At 45.4% G+C, this 22,476-nt stretch overlaps 1 protein-coding gene across 4 annotated transcripts in view; it reads right to left on the minus strand.

Annotated features, from left to right (window-relative positions):
• The window catches only part of MME (membrane metalloendopeptidase), a 79,325-nt gene extending 57,220 nt beyond the window's left edge, over positions 1–22,105 (minus strand). For 2 of the 4 annotated variants that reach the window (XM_058550604.1, XM_058550590.1), the window contains exons 1-3: positions 21,219–21,304; positions 17,149–17,318; positions 16,398–16,433 (exon numbers count right to left, since the gene is read on the minus strand). In XM_058550604.1, the coding sequence (XP_058406587.1) occupies positions 16,398–16,433; positions 17,149–17,308 (196 nt within the window). In that variant the 5' untranslated portion in view covers positions 17,309–17,318; positions 21,219–21,304. Of the gene's footprint in view, positions 1–16,397; positions 16,434–17,148; positions 17,319–21,218; positions 21,305–21,648 lie in introns of those variants that run through there. The other 2 variants (XM_058550598.1, XM_058550608.1) reach the window with 2 other exon arrangements.
• Between the last annotated feature and the right edge of the window lie 371 nt (positions 22,106–22,476).

Consider the following 22,476-nt stretch of genomic DNA (forward strand, 5'->3'; position numbering starts at 1 on the left):
ACCCAAAACATATTCTGTTAATAAATGAAAGCCCTGAAACCGTGTTACAGTTAAGTCAAAGTGCCATAAGTCTAAAAATAACTTTTCTTTTTCAGGTCCAATTTGCATTTTGAATCCTAAAAGATTCTTTGCTAGCAAAAAGCTATTAGAGATTATACTGCAATTTAAATATATCACTTATCACAATATATCACTTAAAATAAGTTAACAGGGTTGCGTGTGGATTATAATGTTAATGAATAATCATGTTCCTTTTTTAAGGAAAGATATAGGAGGTTATGAAAAGGCTACATGTTCCCTTAGTGACTCTCGAGAGGTGGGTCCCGAGCCCCCTGGACACTGGCAGGAGTCTCTGAGGAGGACGCAACGAGACCACACACCCATGTTTCTTCCATTTAAACATTTTGTTATTTTGGATGTTGTTGCACAAGAATAATCAGGCTGACTTCAATAACATGTAATTACTGAGAGCAACTCAAAACATTCTGCCTTTGCTTCAATTTTGGCTAGGGAGTGGTGCAAAAAAGTCACAGCGGGAGGATGGGTCAGGTCAACGATGCCTGTAGGATGCTGCCGAAAGTGAAGTCAAATCGTAAAAAGGCTCTTCTCCAGGGAGCACCATTAACTTCAGTACGTACTAACAAACCAAGCATTTAGTTGACACAACGCTGTGTTCGGCACCTTGTGTTTCTATTTTTTAATGAGTAAATAGCTCTTTTCTATTCTAGAAGACCCAGCTGATTAAGCTAAATCGTTTGCCTTCTCCAAAAAGATCTTCTCCTTGTGGAGCATGAAAAGACTGCAACTTTTCATTTCATTCCAGCGAATATTTTTGAGAACCCCTGCATGTCCGACACTATTTGGCACTGAATGTAACACTGAGAATAAGCAGATAACAACAACCCCTGCCCTCACAGAATTTGCAGGTTTTCCTCTGAAACAAGATTGTTTCTTTCACACTGTGCATGAACTCCTGTAACAGAACTGTATCTAGACAGGAAGGGTGGTTAAGCTCAGCTCTCATCTTCAATTACCAAACCTTCCCCGTTTCAGCTGACAACTAAAGCTCCTATTTTATATGTAACCTGGAGGCCAGGAGTCACCTGCAGGGAGCTTCTGCAAACGAGCTTATGCTTGCGCATGTGAGCTGACCAGGAATTTGAACGGGCAGTAACCAGGGACAGAGGAGCCACAGACGATGATGGTTGAAAAAAGCAACACTCAGCTGGCAGTGGTGTCCAGCAGAAGGAGGGCACAGGACTCCATTCAAGGAGAGCAGAAATGAGTTCCTCAGAGGGGAGAAGCTCCGGGAGAACGGAGTTGGAAAAGAAAGACCAGACCAGTGGAGACTTCTGTCCTAGAGACATGCTTACCTGAGTAGGAAATTTGTTGAAAATTTTCCCTGAAACAGGAAAATAGTAGGAAAGAGAAATACATACAGAAACTGCTTCCTTGTTGACCTAGTTCTAGCTTAGGAGGGTAGAACTAGCAAGGTAAAGCAAACAATGAGAAGACAGTAACTGACTTCACTGTGGTCAAGGTGATGGTTCAGACAGAAAAGTGCTCAAGGAGGAGACTTGAAGAGAAATGAGGAACCGGGAACTCGCACTCTCACAGCGGGACAAAGCCAGAATGGAATCACTTCTTTGCTGTCGTATTTGTGTGTCAGGTGTCCTGACAAATCACCTTCCCTAGACAATAGTGGTTGCGTGACCTTAAGATAAGGAACCTGAGAATAAGTACAAAATATGAATAAAATATTCATTTATTCAACCGACATTTATTGACAACTTACTGTGTGCCATGCCCCTTGCTAGCTGCTGGAAACAGAAGGACGAACAAGAGAGCAACAGTCAACATTACATAACAGTGGGTGAAGCTAGACAGTGGACACGCAACTTCGTAGTTGCGTGAGCTGTGCGTTTTGGGTAGGTGTACAGGGTGCGCTGGGAGTGGAGGATGAGTCAGCCAGGCAAAGGCAGAGGAGAGAAGAGTGCTTCCTTCATTCACTCACTCATTCAACAAATATTTGAATCAGATACCGAGCTGTGTTCCAGGCAGAGAAGGTGGGTGACCACTTTGACAAAAGAGGCACAGAAGAGGACTGGAGCGTACAGCGGCTCCCTGGGAGTGGGAAAGGGCAGGCCACCCTCTGAAGGAAGGAGACAGGATGGAGAGAGGATGAAGAGCTAGGTTCCCAAGGCTTCAGCACCCCAGGAGAAGCCCTGCCTGTCTCTGATTGGTGGAAGCAGACGTGTGGGGACTAATGAGCTGGGGCTTGGCCTCTGTCATCCTGTCCCTCGAGGGAAGGGATCTGGTCATAGGAAGGAGGACGTACTCCTGCTGAGGGTGCAGGAACAGCCAGCCTTGTCTAGACATCTCATCATGGGCGTCTCCCGGGGACAGCTGTATCTTTATGCTCAATCCATCTTCACGGCGGTCACAAAGTTCTAAATCATCTCTAACACTTGCCTTGCCAAGTTGACTCTCGCTTTCACGAGCCCTAGCTTGGACAAGGTCTCTCCACGATATCAGACAATTCTTGTGGACTGCAGATGCCATGCTGCCGGCTGACCTCTTCTGTAAGGTTCACACATCAGGGCATCATTTGTATGACCATGTGGTCGGGTGAAAGAGAGAGCCTTACACCATCAACAAGGCAATGAGTTATCAGGACGAGATGCACAATCTCTGAGAAATAACTCAAGTATATTTCCAGGTAACCCACAGAATATAAAAGCAATGGTACCTGTAGGTACACCCTCTACCCGGAGCACCACTTCTAATGCCAACAGCCTGCACAATGACTGGTCCATGTGGACATTCCAAAAGAATCCTTCGTTCTCAATTAATTAAGTGTTCTTACAGTAAATTATCACCATCTATTATTTGAAAGCTTTAAAAACCACACACGCACTGTACCAGAATCTTAAGACATTTTGCCCCTGGCTTCTTTTTCATGTTATTATACTTGAATTAAAAATGACTTTTATGGTTTATTTAAAGTTAGATAGGCAATATCAGAACGTTTTTTAACTTTCCACACATCACTAGATTTTCTTGTCTTAAATAAAACAAGACAAAAAGCTGACTTCTCCCTCCTAAGTTTTTAAAATCAATAGGTTTGGTGGCTGATGGTTGAGGGAGAAGCAAGACCCTTGACTTTCTGTGCAGGCACACTGAATTAGTGAGCTGTTCTCTCCACAGTAAATGAAGAAACATTTAAGTGTTTGACGCAGTCTGAGCCACTCCAGCGAGACTGAATCCTGTTTTAGACAGACTACAGGAGCTACAGTGCCCAGCCAGGAGCCGTGGAAAGAAGCTACACAGGACGAGGACCAGCGGGCAGCTGTGTAGGAACCCACCTTCCAGAGCTGGGTCCAAGGCAGCTCACCAGGCGTGAGCCCAACTGGACGTGGAGCCAGAGGCCCTGACCGTGGCCTTAGTGAGCACCGGGACCAAGAGTGGGGCTGCAGGGAACGCCAGCAGTCTGTCAACTTTCCACATCTTCCCACTTCTTCCCTTTGTTTTAATTTTATCACCGTAGGTGAAATACATCATGTAAAGCCTCACAGCCTCTATTGCTACTACCTTATGTTCTGTTTTAAAAGATTCATATTTGCATAGATATGAGTTTAAAGGGCCATTTCCTCTCAACAGCCCGTCACTTCCTTGCTGTAGAACAGTGTCTATGGTGCTTCAAGGTTTCTGTTCGGTTAAAGACTTTTTGTATGTTGCTTCCTTTATTTGATTCGCTCAAATATAATTAAATTATTTTGCTGGACAAACACAATTACTAATATTTTCCTTCTTGTCTTCGAAGTTAGTGAAATTATTAATTGCTATATACATGTGTTTGGGGATAATGAATCCATTTTGGCTTTAGACTGGTAGAGGTATCAAAAACATCCTAATTTCATTCAGCTAATTTCATTACAACAGAAAATTAAGCCCATGGATTTAACAAAAGCTTTCTTTTCGGAAAGTATTTATAAGTAACTACTAGATCCTCAAGCACATCTTATTAGAAGTCTTTAATGATTTGGGGGTTCTTTAAGCAAGAATTTCTTTGAAGTTCAGGAAAGCCTTGATTAACAAAAGAAACTACTTAAAGGATACGGCCTGGGCGGTGTCCATCATTTATAGTTGGCTGGCTTGTTTTTTCCTCTAAGCATCGAGCACCGAGAAACAGATGCACTGCTGGCCATTGGTCACCTGCTAATGGACTTCTGTTGACTTCCCCATCATCCAGTCTGTGCTGCGGACCAACCCTTTCTTCTTAGCCTCACAGCTAAGGTACTATCATCAGATGCCTCAGGATTCAAGAGTTTTAAAAAAAGACACGATGTCACATTTGAAATGTGACAATTCTGTTTGGTTTTTTTTGAATTTTGAAGGAAGATCATGCCTCTGAGAAATGTTTAAACAAACATTTTGTTTTAAGTTAAGAACTCATTGGTTCACTTTGAGTTTTTATCTAGGCTAGTGAAAAGACAAAAGGAATTCGGCAGTCATTCTAATTCTGTCAAATGGAGTTCCACCACAACACGCCAGACAGCTGGGCCTCCAGCATCTCCTCCTGAGGTTGCTGTTCACCCCTGGAGTGATACAAATCCATATGACAGCACATGAGCTGGAACCCCAACCTGTGGGAACCAATTTCTAGATCAGGTGGCACATCCTGTGATTACACACTCTGACACTTGCCAGCAAACATTTACCTCCACTCAGAAGAGTTTCTCCTCTCTCTCTGGAGGAGGAAAGAAAAGGTTTGTGTTAATGAGAGGACAGGATTAGAAGAGTGTTTCTGGAACCATCTTGGGCACAAAGGCATGAATGACTTAAGCCACAAGCTGACTCACAGAAGGCTCCCAGCTCTGATTTCACTGAGCCCTCCTCCGAGCTCCCTCTTGCCAGCACTCCACAGCACTGAAGGCAAAACTAGCTACATTGTCACCATCCACTGTGCTCATGTAGGCTTCTGCCATTGACCCTCCAGCCTCAACTAGTTTATCTCTGTCATCTACTAACTTCCTAGATGTTCTTCTCTGTTTATTAAAGACTCTGACACCTCGTTTCCAGTCTTCCCTTCCATGGAAGTTCTACCATCTTCCCAGGTGACATCAGGGCCCTGTGGACAATGTCTGTTACTCTCCAGCTAAAGAATTTCTTCACCTTCCAAACTCTCACCCCTATGCCTGCACTCGTCGGCAGCACAGGCATTTTCGTGGTAACATCTGAGGTTATCAACCAGAGTACTTCCACCTTTGAAACCTCCGGCCTGAGTGACCTATGCTCTGATCTTCTGAGCCCTAGGAGTTTTTTCATTTCTTTATTCCCTCTACACCTGCACTTCAACTTCTCTGGCCCCCTCTCCTCAGCCTTTCCTTTCATCTTCTGTCCAGCCTACACCCTGTGGCACCGTCATTTAAACCATCATCGCACCAGAGCGTTTCATTCCCTTGCTCCCACAAACGAGCCTACCCTGGTCTACCAGCTGCCCTCCTTTTCCCTTCCGACTTAGGCTAAGATATTTAATAAGGCATTTTACATATTTATTGACTGGTCTGTTTATCGTCTGTCTCTTTTTTCATTGTAAGCTCCTTATGAGCAGGGACTTTGTGTTGCTCACTTCTGCATCCACAGCGCCTGGAACAGTGCTCGGTAAAGATCTGTTGAAGGTGTTACCAGTGATGCTGGGAAATCCCATCACTGCCTGGTTTAATGTCATTTCAAAATGTGGCCTTCAACTTCAGCAGGGTCCTCAGTTCTGTGACAGCCTTTCCCCACGGCCCCAGGCAGTCTCCCCTTCCACTCCGCACACTGCCCCTTCCAGTCTTCAATACCCTCCTCATTTTCTCCACCAGCTCACTCCCAGGGGCAGATTTTGCCTCTCCACAGAGAAAACTGAAGTAGCTGGATGATGAGCCACACAAGCTTCCTATCCTCCCCAGCCCCCAAACGTATGTGCACTCAAACCATCATTGCCTCCTTCTCCTGGTAAGAGACAGAGAGAGGCCCCCTCTAAGAGAAGTCCTGTCATCTTTTCTCTGCATAGATCCTCTCTTACATCCCCAGGCATAAGATCCATTAATTTTTTCCTGTCTTCCACCTGAATCTTCAAGCTCTCCCTCTCTGCTCTCATATCTTATCTTCTCAGCCTCTCAGGTGCCTTTGACTCAAATGATCAGTCTCTAATTTTTTAACATACTCTCTTCCTTTTACACATTACTGATTTTCCTTCCATCTCCCAACAACTCCTCCTCAGTCTCTTCTGGAAATCTCCATTTCTTTCCTGGGAAATCTCAACCACATCATCCATATGCTGATGACCCCTGTATCCTTATCTCCAACCCTGACTTCCCTGAACTTCTCACAGGAAGACTTACCAGCATCTCCAATCTACAGGGTCTCAAAGGGAAGCTTTCACTACACTGGCCCAGCCTACGACCCCATCAGATCTTCCCGTGGGCCCCTAGCTCAGTGAATGGCAGCACTTCTCACCCAGTTTCCCAAGCCAGAAACTTGAGCTATACTTACTCATTTCATTTTCACTACCTCACATATTTACACAAACACTATGCCTTATGGATTCTACCCCGTAAATATTTCCCAGACCTATCCACTCTCTCCATCCTGTTACTGTTCAAATCCAGGCAACCATTAGCTCTCCCCCAGAGAAGTGCACAGTAGCCTATTTCCTGCCCACGGCCATTCTTTACTCAATGATCCTTTCCAACATTTCTGATCAAGTCACGCTTCATTTAAAGCCCCTCATTCCGTAACTTCCCATTGCTATTAGCAGAAGGTCCAAACGCTTACACACGGATGACCAGATCCAACTCCCACTGATGTCCATGCCAATGCCCCACACTTCCCCTCTTCACCCCACTCTCACGCCTTCACACCCTCCGTGACGCAGCCCCGAGCTCTTCTGTCAGCTCCTCAATCCCGAGAAGCCTCCCCTCTGACCTGGGACACGGGAACACTATTTCCTTGTATGGGTAAACCTTCGCCTTCACTCCACCAGGTCTGAGCTAGATGAGAGGCAAGCTTGAGAAAGCTATATCTCTGCTTAAAATCCTTTACATGCTCCCTGTAACCTATTTATTCATTTTCTACAGACTTTAGGAGGAATTACAACCCACGTCACATGTGTCCTATCCCCAACTTTTCCAGCATCATGTCTTGCTAGCCTGGCGCATCCCTCATCACCCTCCAGTCACCACGAACCACTCACAGGTCCCAAGCTCACCAAGCCTTCACTTGCATCTTGCATCAGCCCATGCCAGGCTGTTCTCAGCTCCACTGGTCTGGCAATCTCTGACTATCCTGCAGAATTTGGTGGGCGACGTTTCCTGCTACAGTCACCCAAGCTGCCCACTTCCCTGGCTGACCTGGCTTAGATGCTCATTTCTCAGAGCGCCTGTGGCACGCTCTGCTTATCGTTGTCATGGCACCTATCCAAACCATGTGGTAATTTTGTTTATTAGTCTGTCGTTCTGACCAGACTACCACTTTCCTGAGGGCAGGGTATCTCAGCTCATATTCCCAGTGTCTAGAAAAGTACTCAACATTTAGAAAGTACTCAATTAATGTTTTTAAAAAAAAAAAAAAAAAGCAAAGGCATGAATAGATGAAGAAATAAATGAATGGAGGGAGGAGGAAAGAAGTTGTTCTAAAGTCTCTACGAAAACGTTCATGCCCACATTATCCTGGGGAAATTCAGGATGACACTCCGGGTCAGCTTCTCCATCATTAGCAGAAAACCAGCCCCGTGTCTCACCCACTCTGACTTAGACTTCACTGAGCAGCACAGTCTGAAACTGCTCCTGCTAAAGCAATCAGTTGGTCAACATATACCTTCTTCTAAAGATGCAGGTGTCCAGGTAATTCCTATATACCTTCATGTCAATTTACTTCCTTAAGGTGCTCTTCCTCCTAACGCCTAACAGACACCACTCCACGGAAAGAACAGTAACTTCGCGTGTTGCAGAGGAGAGAAGGTCTGACACGGGTGTATTGTAGAAGCTTCCCTAGTCGTCCTGACAAGCAGCTGGAGGTGAGAACCACTACTCTTCAGTGCTTCTCGAACTTTACTGTGCACACTGCTGTCCTGGGGACTTGACTAAGAATGCAGCCACAGACTCAGAAGTCTGAGGTGGGGCCTGAGAACTTGCAGCTTCGCAAGTTCCCAGCCAATGCTGATGGGGTACTGACGGTCCCCAGACCACACTTTGAATGGCAAGAATCTAGCTGTTGTCCTCTTGCTGCAGCTTCTGGCTTATTTGCTTTCAGGGGTTAACCAGGGTGAGGGAAAGGCCAGCAGTGAGGGTCTGCGATGGAGAGCACAGTGCAGCCACGTGTTCAAATCACCATGTGCCTGTTGGCAGGTTCTGCTTTACAGGAAACCCAAGTGTCCATTTCTGACTCTGCTGATTTTAACTGATGCACAGGCTAAACTGTTACCCCCTGTGCTAAGAGAGGGCACAGGAGTCAAGGAACAACGTTAATAAGGGATGACACATTTTTACCTGAGACTATCTAAAATGTACTACTCTCTCTCTCTCTGCCTCCCTCTCTCTCTCTTTTAGCCACACCTGCCTCTTTAAAAATATACTTACTGCTTCTTGATGCTCTAAAAATAGCTGTAAACAGTGCCTCTGGAACTTCCATGAAAGAGCACTTTAAATGGAATACCTCCACGCATCACACCTATGGTGCCTCTCCCTGAAGGATGCGTAACATGCAACAGGCTGTCATTAGTCTTTGCTGTTTCTCTGTAAAATGAGACACTTTTAATTCCAGTTTTGTAGATAAGGAAAATAAAATGCAGAAAGTTAAACTGACTTAATTAAGCTCACATTCTAACAGCGCAGGATGTGGCCAGAACTTACATTTTAGTTTTCCCGTGCTAAGTTGGTTTCGTGGAAAAAGGAGCAGTAATCTTCCAAAAGACTGTGCCTTCATTATTCATAAAACTTGCATCTCTTTGAAATAAAATTTACTATTTAGTAGTCTTCTCCTGCACATATCTATTGCTGGAATTTATCTATATTCTACTCATCCAATTATTAACCTACACTGATTGTAAAAGAATTCAAAGTGGCATTACAGGGATACACAAAATAAGTTAACTCCCCTACATGAGAGGAGAAGGAAGCAGGAAGATGGGAACGCCAGCGAAGTGAATGGATACAGAGACGTCCTAGGACTATGGGCACAGACAAGTTTACTCGGGAATTACTAGCTGTCGGGGTGACAAGGGAAGCATTCACAGGACCCGTATGAAAAACCCACCCATTGTTCCAGAGCAGGATTGTGCCTGGTGACAGCTCTGGGGGAGACCCCGTATTCTGACTCTGACTCAGAGACAACTGGTCCCCGGGCCCCACTATACCCGTGCATCTCCCACCTCCTCTGAGAGCGAAACTCCAGGGCATGCGAACACTCTTCAATGACTAATTCTGAAATAATCTCAACCTCCCAGCTGGTTTACTATTTCCATAGACTTTTCATCCATATAACCCTAATATAGTCAAATAACAGCAGCTTTAACTCAGTTAAATTGTTTAGCGAAGATTTGGTTGGCACTGAAAACTACACATAATCATTTTGAATCAATAGACTCAACATTTAATAGCAAGTGTAAGACCAAAATATAAGATAATTACTCATAAGTGGACACTGGAGAGATGGAAAAAAGGGATGAGGGTGGTTTTGTTTTGTTTTTTAACCACTTTATTGAGTTAAAATTCGCATACCATAAAATTTGCCCAGTGATTTTTAATAAATTTATACAGCTCTGCAACCATCACCACAACCCCATTTCAGAAAACTTCCATCATCCCGAACGTTCCCTGAGCTCATGTGCAGCGATGCCCACTCCACTCCCACTCCACGCGACAGCTGCTCTGCTTTCTGCCCCTCTGGTTTGGCCTTTTCTGGAAATTTCACATAAGCGGAATCATATGACATGCAGGGTTGTGTCTGGCTTATTTCACATGGCATGATGTTTCTGAGGTCCATCCCCATTGTTGCACGCATCTTGGTTTGTCCCTTTTTATTGTCGTGCGGTATTCCCATTATAGCTAAACCACATTTTGTTTATTCACCTGTTGATGCATCTTTGGATTGTTTCCATGTTTTAGCGATTATGACTATGCTGAAATGAACGATCACATAAGAGTCCCGGTGGGGACATGTGTTTCATTTCTCTTCAGTAAATACCTACAAAGGGAATTGCTGGGTTGTATGGAAAACGTATGTTTACCTTTCGATAAAAATTACCAAATGGTTCTTACATATTGAGCTGGGATGCACTGAAATACTTCACATTCCCACCAACAATGCTCGATGGCTCTTGCCATCCTTGCTGGGGCTGTCTGTCTTTTTTATCACAGCCCTTCTCATGGGTATGTGGTGAGGGCTGGGTATGTGGTTTTGAACGGTTTTCAGTCAGCCAGAAATAGGACCAAAACGAGCCCCTCCCGCTATATCCCCTTTTCTGAATGATCTCAGAGAATGAAAGCCTTCAGGATTCAAGGGCTTGTGCAACATTCCCCTTATGATCTTTCTAATTCTCTATTTTTCAATTTCCCTTAAATAATCTAGTATCAAAGAGCTTCATATTATATCAAAGGCTTATTGGAAAGCACCTTGCTACCCTGCGGACTCGGTGATGAGGAGGACAAAGCCAGACCCTTCAACTGCAGGGGCCTTCCCAGGCCTCTCACTCCACCATGTGGAGTGTAGATGGTGTCCTCATCCTGACTAAGATACCATCCCGCTTTACGCATAGGTAGTGTCTGCAGCTGTAAAACAAACCTCTGAATTCCAAATAAGCTTTCCAGGCATTGCTAACTTCCTTCCCCTTTAACCACTTAATTCAGCTTACCTATGTTTTCCATATCTTGACTGTGCATAAAAAAATGATGCTGTACTACTGCTTAAAGTCTACCCAGAAGGTAAGAAAAATATGTTATACACGTGTATTTATCACATAAGTGACTTAATTCCAAATTATTGGAAAGGATTTGATGGACAGATGCTAATTTTAACTGGAGAATTTTTAAAGCAAGTATTATCACACAACTGTCAGGAGAATGCCATCAGGGAAGCCGCCCAGAGCAAATCGCCACGTGCCACGTTGAAATGAACAGGGTGAGGACCGTTCCACCAAGACACCTCCCACGGTCTTACTGCCCAAGAATCCCTTCAAATGTAATTACTAACGAAACGGCCTCATCTCCTAGTCTGAAAGGTTGTTACTGGGCTGGCAGCCCTCAAGAGCCAGTCTGCGGTCCTTTCTGTGCTTCTCTGGCTGTGAATCTCTCTGCCTGGAGGCTCTGGGGTGTTAACAGGCAAGAAAGGCAAGACCACGACCACGGCCCACAGTGAGGCAGAGGGCCCTGTCACTGCCAGGAAAAGGCCAGTTGGAGCCCAGATACTTCGCCCAGGGCATTACCAGGGTCTGGTCCTTGCAGGAATAATCAGACATTTGGAAGGTTCATTTACTTCAGGGGTTATAGATCAAGCCACACAAGTGATAATAAATCAGAATATGACTATATTATCTCACCATGCTAAATATATCTTTCAAGTGAACAGTATGCCTCCTTTCCTTGTATTAATAATTAAATACTCATCAAGTTTGTTTGCTGAGTAGAGAATTAAAGTAAAGGAAGTGGATAGTTCTGGGATATTTCATCCTGGTCTTGACACTCCACACACCTGTCTCTCAAGGCTGCCACAATTGTGCAGTGTTCAACCTGCACAGCCGTACCGGTGGTCTTGCTCTCTCTTGTGAACTGTATTGTTCATGTACCTTAACTTGGTTTCTCTACCCCCTAGAGAACTTAGGACAACACTGCTAATATTTACTTCTTTAAACCCCTCGATTTCATGTCGTGTTTGATGTGCTAAAATCACTGATGAAGTTGCTTACTGTTCTCAGTAAAGTAGCTGGTTTCCGGGTCTAAGAGACACTTCTCCTCCTTCTGAGCCTGGATTTAATTATTTCAGCTCTCTGAGGGTCATCTCATGTAAGTGCCAGCAGGAGAGAGGCAATCTGCCCTCATACACTGTATGTACAGGCACAGGGTACTAACAGTTGATCGACTCCTGGTCTCCTTTGAGGCAACGTGGAGAAGTGGTCACACTTCTGGGGCCAGCAGCCTGGGCAATCCCAGCCCAAGTCTGTTCATCCGTAAAAAGAAGGTATAAGGGTACCCCTCACAGGGTCGTGATGAGGATCAAATGTGTTCATGTGTGTAAAGTGCTCAGAACAGGGCCAGACATATACATATTCAGTAAATGTCAGCTGTTATTATTCTATTTTATTATCTTCTATTTTTATTTTATTATATTCTATTATTATACTCTGCTATTTATATTTTTAACATTCCTCCCCTATAATTGTACCTTACACACCTCGATTTAGTAATAAAACACTCTTCGGGCAGTGTTTGTATGTGTGTGAGAGTGTTCCAACTCTTCAAAGGCAGCCCTAAAATAAGAGAACTGTGGACAGGTGTATTATTAGTTCCCCACTGCTGCCAGAACAAATTACCACAAACTGAGTGACTTAACACAACACAAGTTTATTATCTCACGGTGTTGGAGGTCAGAGCCTGAAGAGCTCGTCAGGGCTGCACTCCTTCTGGATGCTCTGGGGGAGAACCATTCCTGTCCCCTTCCAGCTTCTAGAAGCTGCACACATTCCTCAGCTTGTGGTTGCCTCACTCCAACCTCTGCTTTCTCTGCTCTGTGGTTACATCTCCTTCTCTGATGCTGACCCTCCTGCTCTTCCTCTCGTAAGAACCCTCGTGATTACATAGGGCCACCCAGATAATTGAGGATAATCTCCCCATTTCAAGATCCTCAACTGAATCACATTCGCAAAGTACCTCTTGCCATATAAGGTGACATATTCACAGAACCCAGGGATAGGAAGGGGACATCTTCAGGGAGGCATGATTCTGCCTTCCACAAAGGGAAGTGTCCTGGATGATCTCGGAGATCATTCAAGCCAGTGGCACACAACTGGAGGTGACTCTCCTATCCCAGGGGGCACTGGACAACGTCTGGAGACATTTTTAGTCGTCATAACTGGGAGGGGGTGTTACTGGCCTCTAGTGGGCAGAGGCCAGGGATGCTGCTAACATCCTACAACACACAGGATAGTCCATCCCCCCAGCAAAGAATTGTCCAGCCCAAAACGTCAACAGTGATGAAGCTGAGAAACCCCGACTTAAAGTACAGATTCCTTGAAATCGTCTGAGTTAGTAAGGCTGCAATGCAATGGAAGCCAATTTCAGGATTTAGATTTTCACAGAGAAGTGTGAGAAATCACACACAGTCTTTATAACTCCATGTTTTTGATAATCTTATATGGTAAATAGAGATGAATAACATTACTCATACTTTAATAGTAGGGTTTTGAACACTGCTTTAACTTGTTATTTGCTAAGTAGTGTTTGTTTTATTTTAGGTCTGGGGTAATTGTTCACAGTGAGGCAAGTTAATTTAAAGTATGCATTATAAACATCATTTTAGGTATATTATGAATGTTTAAATTTATAGATGCTCAGATTTAAAGTACCTGACACCAACCAGATTTCAAGATGATCCACAGCCTTCTGCAATATTTTATTTTTGCCTTGGTATGGCTTGACTTCTATCCCCTGAAAGAGTTGAGTTAGAACCAACATTCATCTAAAGTAAGCACCTTGGGTATCAATATTGACTTTTCCAATTCTCAAAAATTTCTCTGCTTGGGTTTGAATTCTCCCAGTCCTTTAAAGCAGTCTACAGAATTGCTGGTAGGAGACTTCATATTTTTTCGACATCTTTTCTTCCATCTTTCTTTTCCTTTCCATCCACTCCACTCTTCTCACTACCTCCCTGTCTTTATCGCTTCTTTCTGTCCAAGATTTCCCCTAGGGTTTTCTTAATTTGCAGCAACTCCTAGAAGCAAAAGTTATGTTTTCTGCAGCAGAAAAGCTTTCCTAACCAACAGAGGACCGTGTATGTGGGCATGGGCGTGAAGACTGTATCCATAAGAGTGAGTTTCATCATTTTCCCCCAGGGAGAAGAGTAACTACGAATGTGAATGTATTCTAACACTTGTGACCCAACAGAGACGAATGAAGAAAAACACTCAGCTACTCAGCAACCTTGTTTTCCACTGAAGCTATTTCTATTGTATACATTTCTCTGCCAAGATACAGTTCTGCGAGGTGTTCTACATTTGGTATGATTTCTAAGCTACAATTAAAGGATACAGTTCAAATACGTTTTAATGAGCTGGGACTTGCCAAACACTATAAAAAAGCCAGAGCCATACCCCTGAACACGAGGTCACATCTGAGATTCCAGATCCCAAACATCACGTAGCTCCTTGGGTGGGACCACTAGAGGGACCTGCCCAGGCCTCCGGGGCACAACCACCTGCAGGGTTTTACAAAAGTAGGCCTATCTAGTCAAAGGATCTAGGTTCTTCAAAAATAAAGTGCAAGAAAACAGAAAGAGGAAAAAGAGTGGGAGGGAGAAGAAAAGAGAGAGTGTGAGAGAGAACCTATAGATTTAGAGACTTAATGGACACATCAAGTGTATTAAGGACCGAGAAAATTGGAGATAATTAGAGGTCAACACCTAAGCGGGAGTTTCTCAAAACAGGACAGTATGAGCATGTAACAGGGCAGCTGGTGGACAGAGAGGAGGGGGAGACAGGGGAGCAAATGGTGACTGACAACTCGGGCACATCCCAACTCTGGCACCGTGACCCTGAGCCAAGGGACCTGGGCAGCCACTGTCCTGGGGAATAAAGAAACTTCTTCTGTCTTTGGGACAACCCTTGGATGGGAAGTGCATGTCATTCTGTTGAGCAGCAAATGGCTGGTTTCCCAATCAGTCTCCCTCAAGCTCCCACCAGACACCGTGTCTCAGGCTGAATGGCAAGAGCACTTGAGATCCAGAGGAAAAAGAAGGTAAGAAGAAACACAGAACAGCAAAGGGCACATACTCAGGACATTAGACTCTAACCAGAATCCCAAGACATTTCCCACCATTATTTTGCAAAGGTCAGTGAAGAAAAAAAACCCAGATAAGAATATCTAACAGAAAATGGTTAAAAACCATTTGGGACAGGCTATTTCTTAGAAGAAATATAGACACTGGAAAGGAGGTTTAGCATCTCTCGTCCACGGGCACACATCCTGTGCTCACACCTGGGTGCTGGCTCTGCTGCCCGCCCTTCCCTCCCACCTCCCTCACTCTCACCACCGTGACTTCTGCAGCCCTAGACCCCCCTCTGCTCTCTGGTTCTCTTCTCCTTCTACTCTAATTCCTCTTAGCCCTTACACGTCTTCTCTCCTCCTTGTGGGAACTCAAATGCCCACAAGGCTTCAGTGAGCAGCCCTGGGCTGACAGATCCAAAATCCCCCACCCCCATCCCCCTCCTGCTGTCCATTCCCACTTGGACATTACTCCCGGCTTACACCCCTGTGTCCACATCCGTATCAGTCACATTGTCCCTGTAACTGACCTCCTAACTCCTCCATCTCTGTGGGCACTGCCACCAACTTCCCACTCCGTTAGGTTGTAAGACTTCGCGTCGTTTCCAAAGTATTCAAATCCTCATGTAGCAAGTCAGCTCTACTGAGCCCTCTGATTCCCCCTCCAGCCGTCTCACGGCCCTCTCCTCCACCGCGGCCACCCTCCTCCTCATCACTTCTCACTCCACCCCCCCAGCCGAGCCTTCCCGAGCCACCTTTCAACTTCCGCCTTGTCGAGTGATCTGTTCAGGAAAATACCCAGTCCTCCTTTATAGGAACATCAAGGCGGGACATGGATATTCAACGCTCTCTGTAAGGGGCCCTATCCGCCAAGCGTCCGTTTTCACTGCTTCTCAGCACACGATGTGCTCCTGTTCCTCTTCCTCCTTGACTGGAGGTCCCTCTTCTGTGCCTTCCCTTGCAGACCCCAGCCCCGCTTCAGGACCCTCCCGAATCCCAGCCTCCCCACCTGGCTTCACCGGACCACTTGCCACTCCCCTCTCATTCTCAACCTCTGAATTAACACCTAACGACACCACGCAGGCCATTTCAACGCGCTGCTTTTCCTTCTCCAATTTCACGGCAAGTTCCACAAAGCTAGAGATATCGTTCTCTATCACCTGCCATCCACTCCCAGGCTGAGGAGAGCCAGTGCTGTTTTAGAATAAATAAATTAATCTACTATTCAAATACATTTTGATTTTCCTTGACTATAAATTAGTGACCTATAATAATAAAAGTATAAACAATGCAAATGTAGAGATGTATGTATTAACATTTGATTTTTAAGTGTTTATATTAACATCGTAAAACTATTAAATTTAAAAACCATCTTCTTACCTGATTTTATGCAGTCTGATGATTTGCAGATGCCATCTAGAAAAAGGAGGGTACACGCATAAATACCTGTAATACATGTTTTCTAATTTCTCCCTATCTTTGAAAGACTGCCAAATCAACAATCAATTCCTTAAAGCAAGAACTAAAACCTGGTGTTATATATTGTCAGTAGTTAGAAAAAAATATAGAGGGATAACACAGCGAAATCCTCAATTTAAAATGTTTGTTATGAAGGAAAAATAGTATTTATTATATCATCTCTACTCACTAAGCCCTAGGTCTATCAAATGGAAATAATCAGTTGTTTTAGTCTGGTAATCATTTTTTTCCCGTTAACGAATCAATCTTTTCTAATACTGTGAAAAATGTCCAAGACTCACATTAGACCTCTTAAATTCCTGTGAAGCCCTTTTGAATTTCAATGACACAACAAAAGTTGACTAATTGAAGTTGGCCATAAAATTATGTATACTTTAATCAAGTAAAGTTATATATTAGAATCCTCATAAAATAAGCATGAGTGCACTAAATATACTTGGCAATTAATAACTGAGCTCAAATATAAATGACATTGTACTGTAGTCGATGTTACTTGTTTTGACATGTTGATGTAACATTTTACAAACGAATCTTTACATCACCATCTTTCAGTGTCTCTCGCCTTAACACATTCACTTGGAGCACAGGAAAAGCATAAGGTGAAGATTTCCCTCTCTTCTGCGTTCCCGTGTGCACAGGTGAGGGGACTCACCGTCATAGGTTGCATAGAGCGCTATCGTGGTCACGGCGATGATGGTGAGGAGCACGACGAGGACAGAGAGACTGACCTCCAGCGGGGTCCATCGCTGCTTTTTCCTCGGCTTTGGGGTGTTAATGTCAGTTATATCCATCTGACTTTCTGATCTGCCCATCACCTAAAAGCTGCAAAATATTAAAAAAAAAAATTTAAATACTAATAGATGCAAAGAAGAGGAAATGTATATACAATTTTCCAAATGCTTAATGTGGCTTAATATAAGTAAAAGGTTGGTTTATTTTTAAATTAGAAATAAAAGTTTTTTGTTGAAAGTCAAAACTTTGATTCTGAAAGTGAAGAGTATAGAGCCAGATGAAATAGAGAGGTCCCGGTCACAACTTTTTGTAGGGTTTTTTTGATATATCACTGAAGAGCCAAACAAAATTAGCAAGAAGATTTAGTTACACACTCACGTAGGATTCCTTCAGCAGTTCATAAGAAATAATTGTTGCACCATCATTAAGGGAAGTTCTAAACTCACCCTTCTGAACTTTGGACAACGTCAAAGGTGAACTTTATATCTTGCACCACTGGCTTCCTTTACAAGTTTGGAAATCAATGACTAATAGTCTGAGGTTTCAACTAAGCATTAATTTGAAATATGAATACAGATAAAAACAAAAAGGAACAAACACTTGTGTAGTTTATTTTTAGTCTTAAAAACAACTTTTATTATTATAGTTCAAAATCGCAGCTACTGCTGATATGGGTGTCTATTAACCGGTGAGACAACATTCTGAAAATGGTCACCCACTGGACCAAAAGTCATGGTTTACACCCTGGGATGAAAGGTATTAACCATAATCAATGTTTCTCTGCGCAACTAAAAGAGAAAAAATATATGATTAAAAAAATTCTGCCTTGGGGCTGGCCCCGTGGCTTAGCGGTTAAGTGCGCGCACTCCACTGCTGGCGGCCGGGGTTCGGATCCCGGGTGTGCACCGACGCACTGCTTCTCCGGCCATGCTGAGGCCGCGTCCCACATACAGCAACTAGGAGGATGTGCAACTATGACATACAACTATCTAGTGGGGCTTTGGGGGAAACAATAAACAAATAAAATCTTTAAAAAAAAAAAAAAATTCTGCCTTGCAGGTCACAGTACCATTGTTAAGATACTATTTAACCTGTATTCAAATTGGTAATATTACTACTTCTCTTACTAATAGCTGAGAGTTACTGAGCACTCCCGTGTGTCAGCCACAGTTCTTGTGCTCCTCACGCATGAGCTCACGTAGCCCTGGTGAGGCGGACACTCACGGTCCAGCTCTACACCTTGGGAAAGTGGGGCACAGGAAAGCCGGGTAACTCGCCTACCGCTGCACAACCGGTAAATGTTTTTTACAAAGAACACATCTGGTCACTGAAATAAAATCGTAAGAGCATACAATAATGGCCACTTTATTGCACAAGTTTGGGCAGTAATTAAGGGGATATAAGCCTGAATATTAACTTTCATTAGGTTTCTCCCAGGCCTGGTGATTCTTTACTGCCAGTTCACCAGAGCCTAGAACAGACAGCGTCAATTTTCCTGCTGACTCTAGAAAAGAGCGTGGCAAACTAACAGGTTAGCTGTTTAGAGCTTCATGCACATTAAGTGTATAATTTAGGTCCTAGATGAAGTGACTGCTCAGATTGCTCTTACAGTTACAGATCTTTGTTGAATACACACAAGTCCCCGAGGGTGTGTTTTTGTGGAAACTGAGGCCCAGGATAAAGTAGAAACAAATTCTACATTTGAAATGTGGCCTGGGAGAGCCAGCAGATAACTAGGAATTTAATCTCCCCAGTGAGTTATTAATAAGTGAACCACAACAGGACTTTAAAGTTCTGGATACGAAGTCTTAAGCATGCAGTCCCCTTGATTACATGAGGCCATAACCAAGGACAGACTATCACATAAAAATATTTTATTAGACCATGAAAATCATGTCTGCTCGATGAAAGTGGGATGTAATATACCTGAATGTTAATTGTCTTACTTGATGGTTATGTAACTCAGGTTGGCTGAGTCTCACAGCCCCTGGGGTTATGATATGGAATTGCATTGATTGTACTCCTCGAGGTTTTAATGGGGATGGTGGTTGGGAAAGAAAAGACGAGAACAAATTTAACACTTGGATACCATACAGAGAGGTAAACAATAAAAAGAATAATTTTCCCAGTTCCCTCAGAAGAATGTGAGACTGACCCAAAGAAGACCTGAACGTTAACCACATTTGCTCGAGGATCTCCTTTTCTTGACTATTTCTGCCCTAGTCTAATCATACGTCAGAAGACAATCTAGAGAAACGTTTTCGTGGTATAATATGACCCACTGCTCTTTTCAGTTCTTTCTTAGAAACTACAATCAGTTTCTCTGATAAAACTTGGGGCCAGGAACCAGGGCAGCCAGGGGGTCAAACTAAAGCTGCTCTTTGGCACCACCAGATTCCACTGTGCAGGAGAGCTAGGAGGCAGGCACGTCTTTCCTTCTTCTGGCTCCTTCTCCTTGCCCTTGAGACCAGGGTCCTGGGATCTCTGGGCTTTCAATGGCTCTGCACCTAAGGCAGCAGGAATTGTTATAGGGAAATGAAGGCAGTGATTGAGCTGGTTAGTCCTCTACCTGCATCACAAGGATTTTGTCTTTGAGTCACCTGCAGATTTTCCATCTGCTTCTCTTGTAAATGCTCTGTAAATTTTCAGTCTTTTGCTCCTAAGTGGCACTTTTCAACAGCACCGAGCTAAAGCAGAAACCATGCAAGTTTAACCTCCTAATTAACTTCTTCATTCATTTCCAGTTAATTCCAGTGGATTCGCTCTTTTCTTTTAAGAAAGCAGAGGTCAGAATCTTGAACCTCAGGATGAGACATATCACCAACCCTCAGATATTTGAACCCCCAACGCAACCACACTAAACCTCATTTTAGAGAAGGGGAAAAGCGGGCAATTATACAAAAGAATACAAAATATCATGAAGTTGATACTTGTCCCATATAAAGTAAGGAATACCAAAACATACCTACATCCTTAAAATATTCCACCTTAGTTGGAGATATATTAGAAAGTTTAAACCAAAAAAGTGGACACTTCCACAGGAGAGAATAGAGAATTAGGAGATTAACCCAACAAGAAACCCTGCAAATCTCAGCTTGCCAACATCACCAAAAGAATGAATGATCATTTTGCTTCAGTAGAAACTGAATTTCAAAGCAATACAAAGCATCAATTTTTATACCAGTTGAATATACACATCACTTTATCACACAGTCAAATGGAGAGCCGGTTTGTTAACGGGAAGTCTATACACTAAGCAATTTCCATCTTCACAGCACATTCCTGCATTAGCCTTTCTGCAAGCCCCTGAGGTCAGCTATGCAATTACAGTTTGCACTGTGGAAACTGAGGCACAGGAAGCAGGAGAAAGGTTCCATAGTGAGACTGCAGGTGCAGAATTGGAGGGGCAGGTACTCAAGAGATATCGTCGTCTTGTTTCCCGGACTTTAATTTGTAGGAACGTGGGGTTCTGGACGCAAAGTCCCAACCACATTCCTCCCATATGCAGTGCGGCTAAACAACAAAAGACGGCGTTGAGTCCAGGAAACCAGCGGACAAGTGTCTCAAGTGCTGGAACCAGCAACGGCGCGCGAGGGAAGAAGCCGCGCGCCTCAGAGCCCATGTCCCCGGGCAGCGTCCACAGGGACACCACTGCTTCCAGTCTAATAAAATGACCACATGCATCAGATACACGGAGGAACAGACTTGATCAAGCAGCCATGCTCGGTTGCAATTACCCTTATTTTCAAATAATACAAACAGACAGAGAGGACTAAGTAAGGAAACTTTCATCCACAGAAGAACCCACTCCCGCCAGCCACCCGAGGAGTTCAGGTCTCAGCACCAATTACACAAGAGGAAACTGAGGCTCCAGGCGAGACGGGTGCGTGTGCGTGTGCGTGTGTAATGAAGAGCCCTCAGGTTAGGAAAGTCAAATAGAGAAGTGAGTTCAGCGCAGGGAAGCCCGGGAGAGGCAGGAAGAAAACAAACCTTGCTTCACAAACGAGCCGGTGTCTGTGCCGCGGGAGGCCGGTCCCCCGCCCGGGTCCGGAGCCGCGGGGGGCCGAGGCGGGACCGCGTCACCTGCAGCGCCCCCGGGGCCACCCCGCCCTCCGCCCCTCCCGGCGGCCCGCCCCGCGCGCCGGGCTCCGCGCTCCAGGGCCCGGGGTCCCGGGGGTGACGAGTGCAGACCCCGCTCCCTGCGCCCCTCGTCCACGCTTTGCGCCCCCAGCCCGCCCCCCCAACCCCGCTCCCCGCCGGGACTCGGCGCGAGTCCCGAGAAGTTGGAGGCTGCAGAGCCGCCCGGGCGGGGGCGGGGGCGCATCCCTGGACCGGTGCGGCGGGACTCACCGCGGCCGCGCCGCCCCCGGGACCGGTCCCGCCCCCGCCCCGCTCGCCCCGCGCCCCGAACCCCGCTCACCCCGGCGCGCAGCAACAGCTCCGGGCGGCCTGGAGGCTGCGGCGGGGGCTCCCCACTCCTGCCCCACGCGGGGCCGGGCCAGGCCGGGGTGCGTGCGCGAGAAGCCCCCGCCTCACCCTCCCCGGAGGGGCTCCGCCGACATTCTTGGGATTCTCAGCCTCGGGCTCCCCGGAGTGCGGCGCGCGGCCTCGGCGAGCCTCCGCAGGGCCGGCGAAGGCTCATTGCCGTCCCCGGCCGACCGCGGGCGCCCCGGCCCCCCGGCCCCGCGCCGCCTCCGCGCGCCTCCGCGCGCCTTCGCCTCCCTGCCTGCGCGCCGCCCTCCCTGCGCCTGGTTTCTTTCTTTCCTCTCCCTTCTCCCTCTTCCTTCCTTCCTTTCTCCCTCGCCCTCCGGGCTTTCCCTCTCTTCTCTTTCTCTTGCTCGACCGAGATGGTGTCTGCGTTCTGCACTGAAACTCTCCACTCCCGCCTCCTGACTGGGGAAGCTCGGAATGTGTGCACCTGAGGGGCTGGGAGGGAGAGCGAGTCGGGGGAATCCAGCGTGTGTCTGCTCCGCCTGCTAAAACCAGCGGTGATGTGCCTGCACTCTTCCCGTTTTAATGCAGCCGAGAGGCACCCATTTTCATGTAAGACTTGGGATTCCTTCTCAGGGGTGAAAAAACAAGGAAGGACTCTGCACAAAGGTGATTCCTTTATAAAAGCTGCCTGTAGCAGCTAGCTGAAAGTGTCAAGGAGCTCAGAAGGAACCCTCTCCTAATTTTTTTTTGCTTCCATGAATTTTAGTTCACATAATCAGTGTCAAGTATTTAAGTATCTTTAACATGGATCCTT

Source organism: Diceros bicornis, chromosome 2 (assembly GCF_020826845.1).
Source record: "Diceros bicornis minor isolate mBicDic1 chromosome 2, mDicBic1.mat.cur, whole genome shotgun sequence".
In the NCBI taxonomy this organism is placed as follows: domain Eukaryota; kingdom Metazoa; phylum Chordata; class Mammalia; order Perissodactyla; family Rhinocerotidae; genus Diceros; species Diceros bicornis.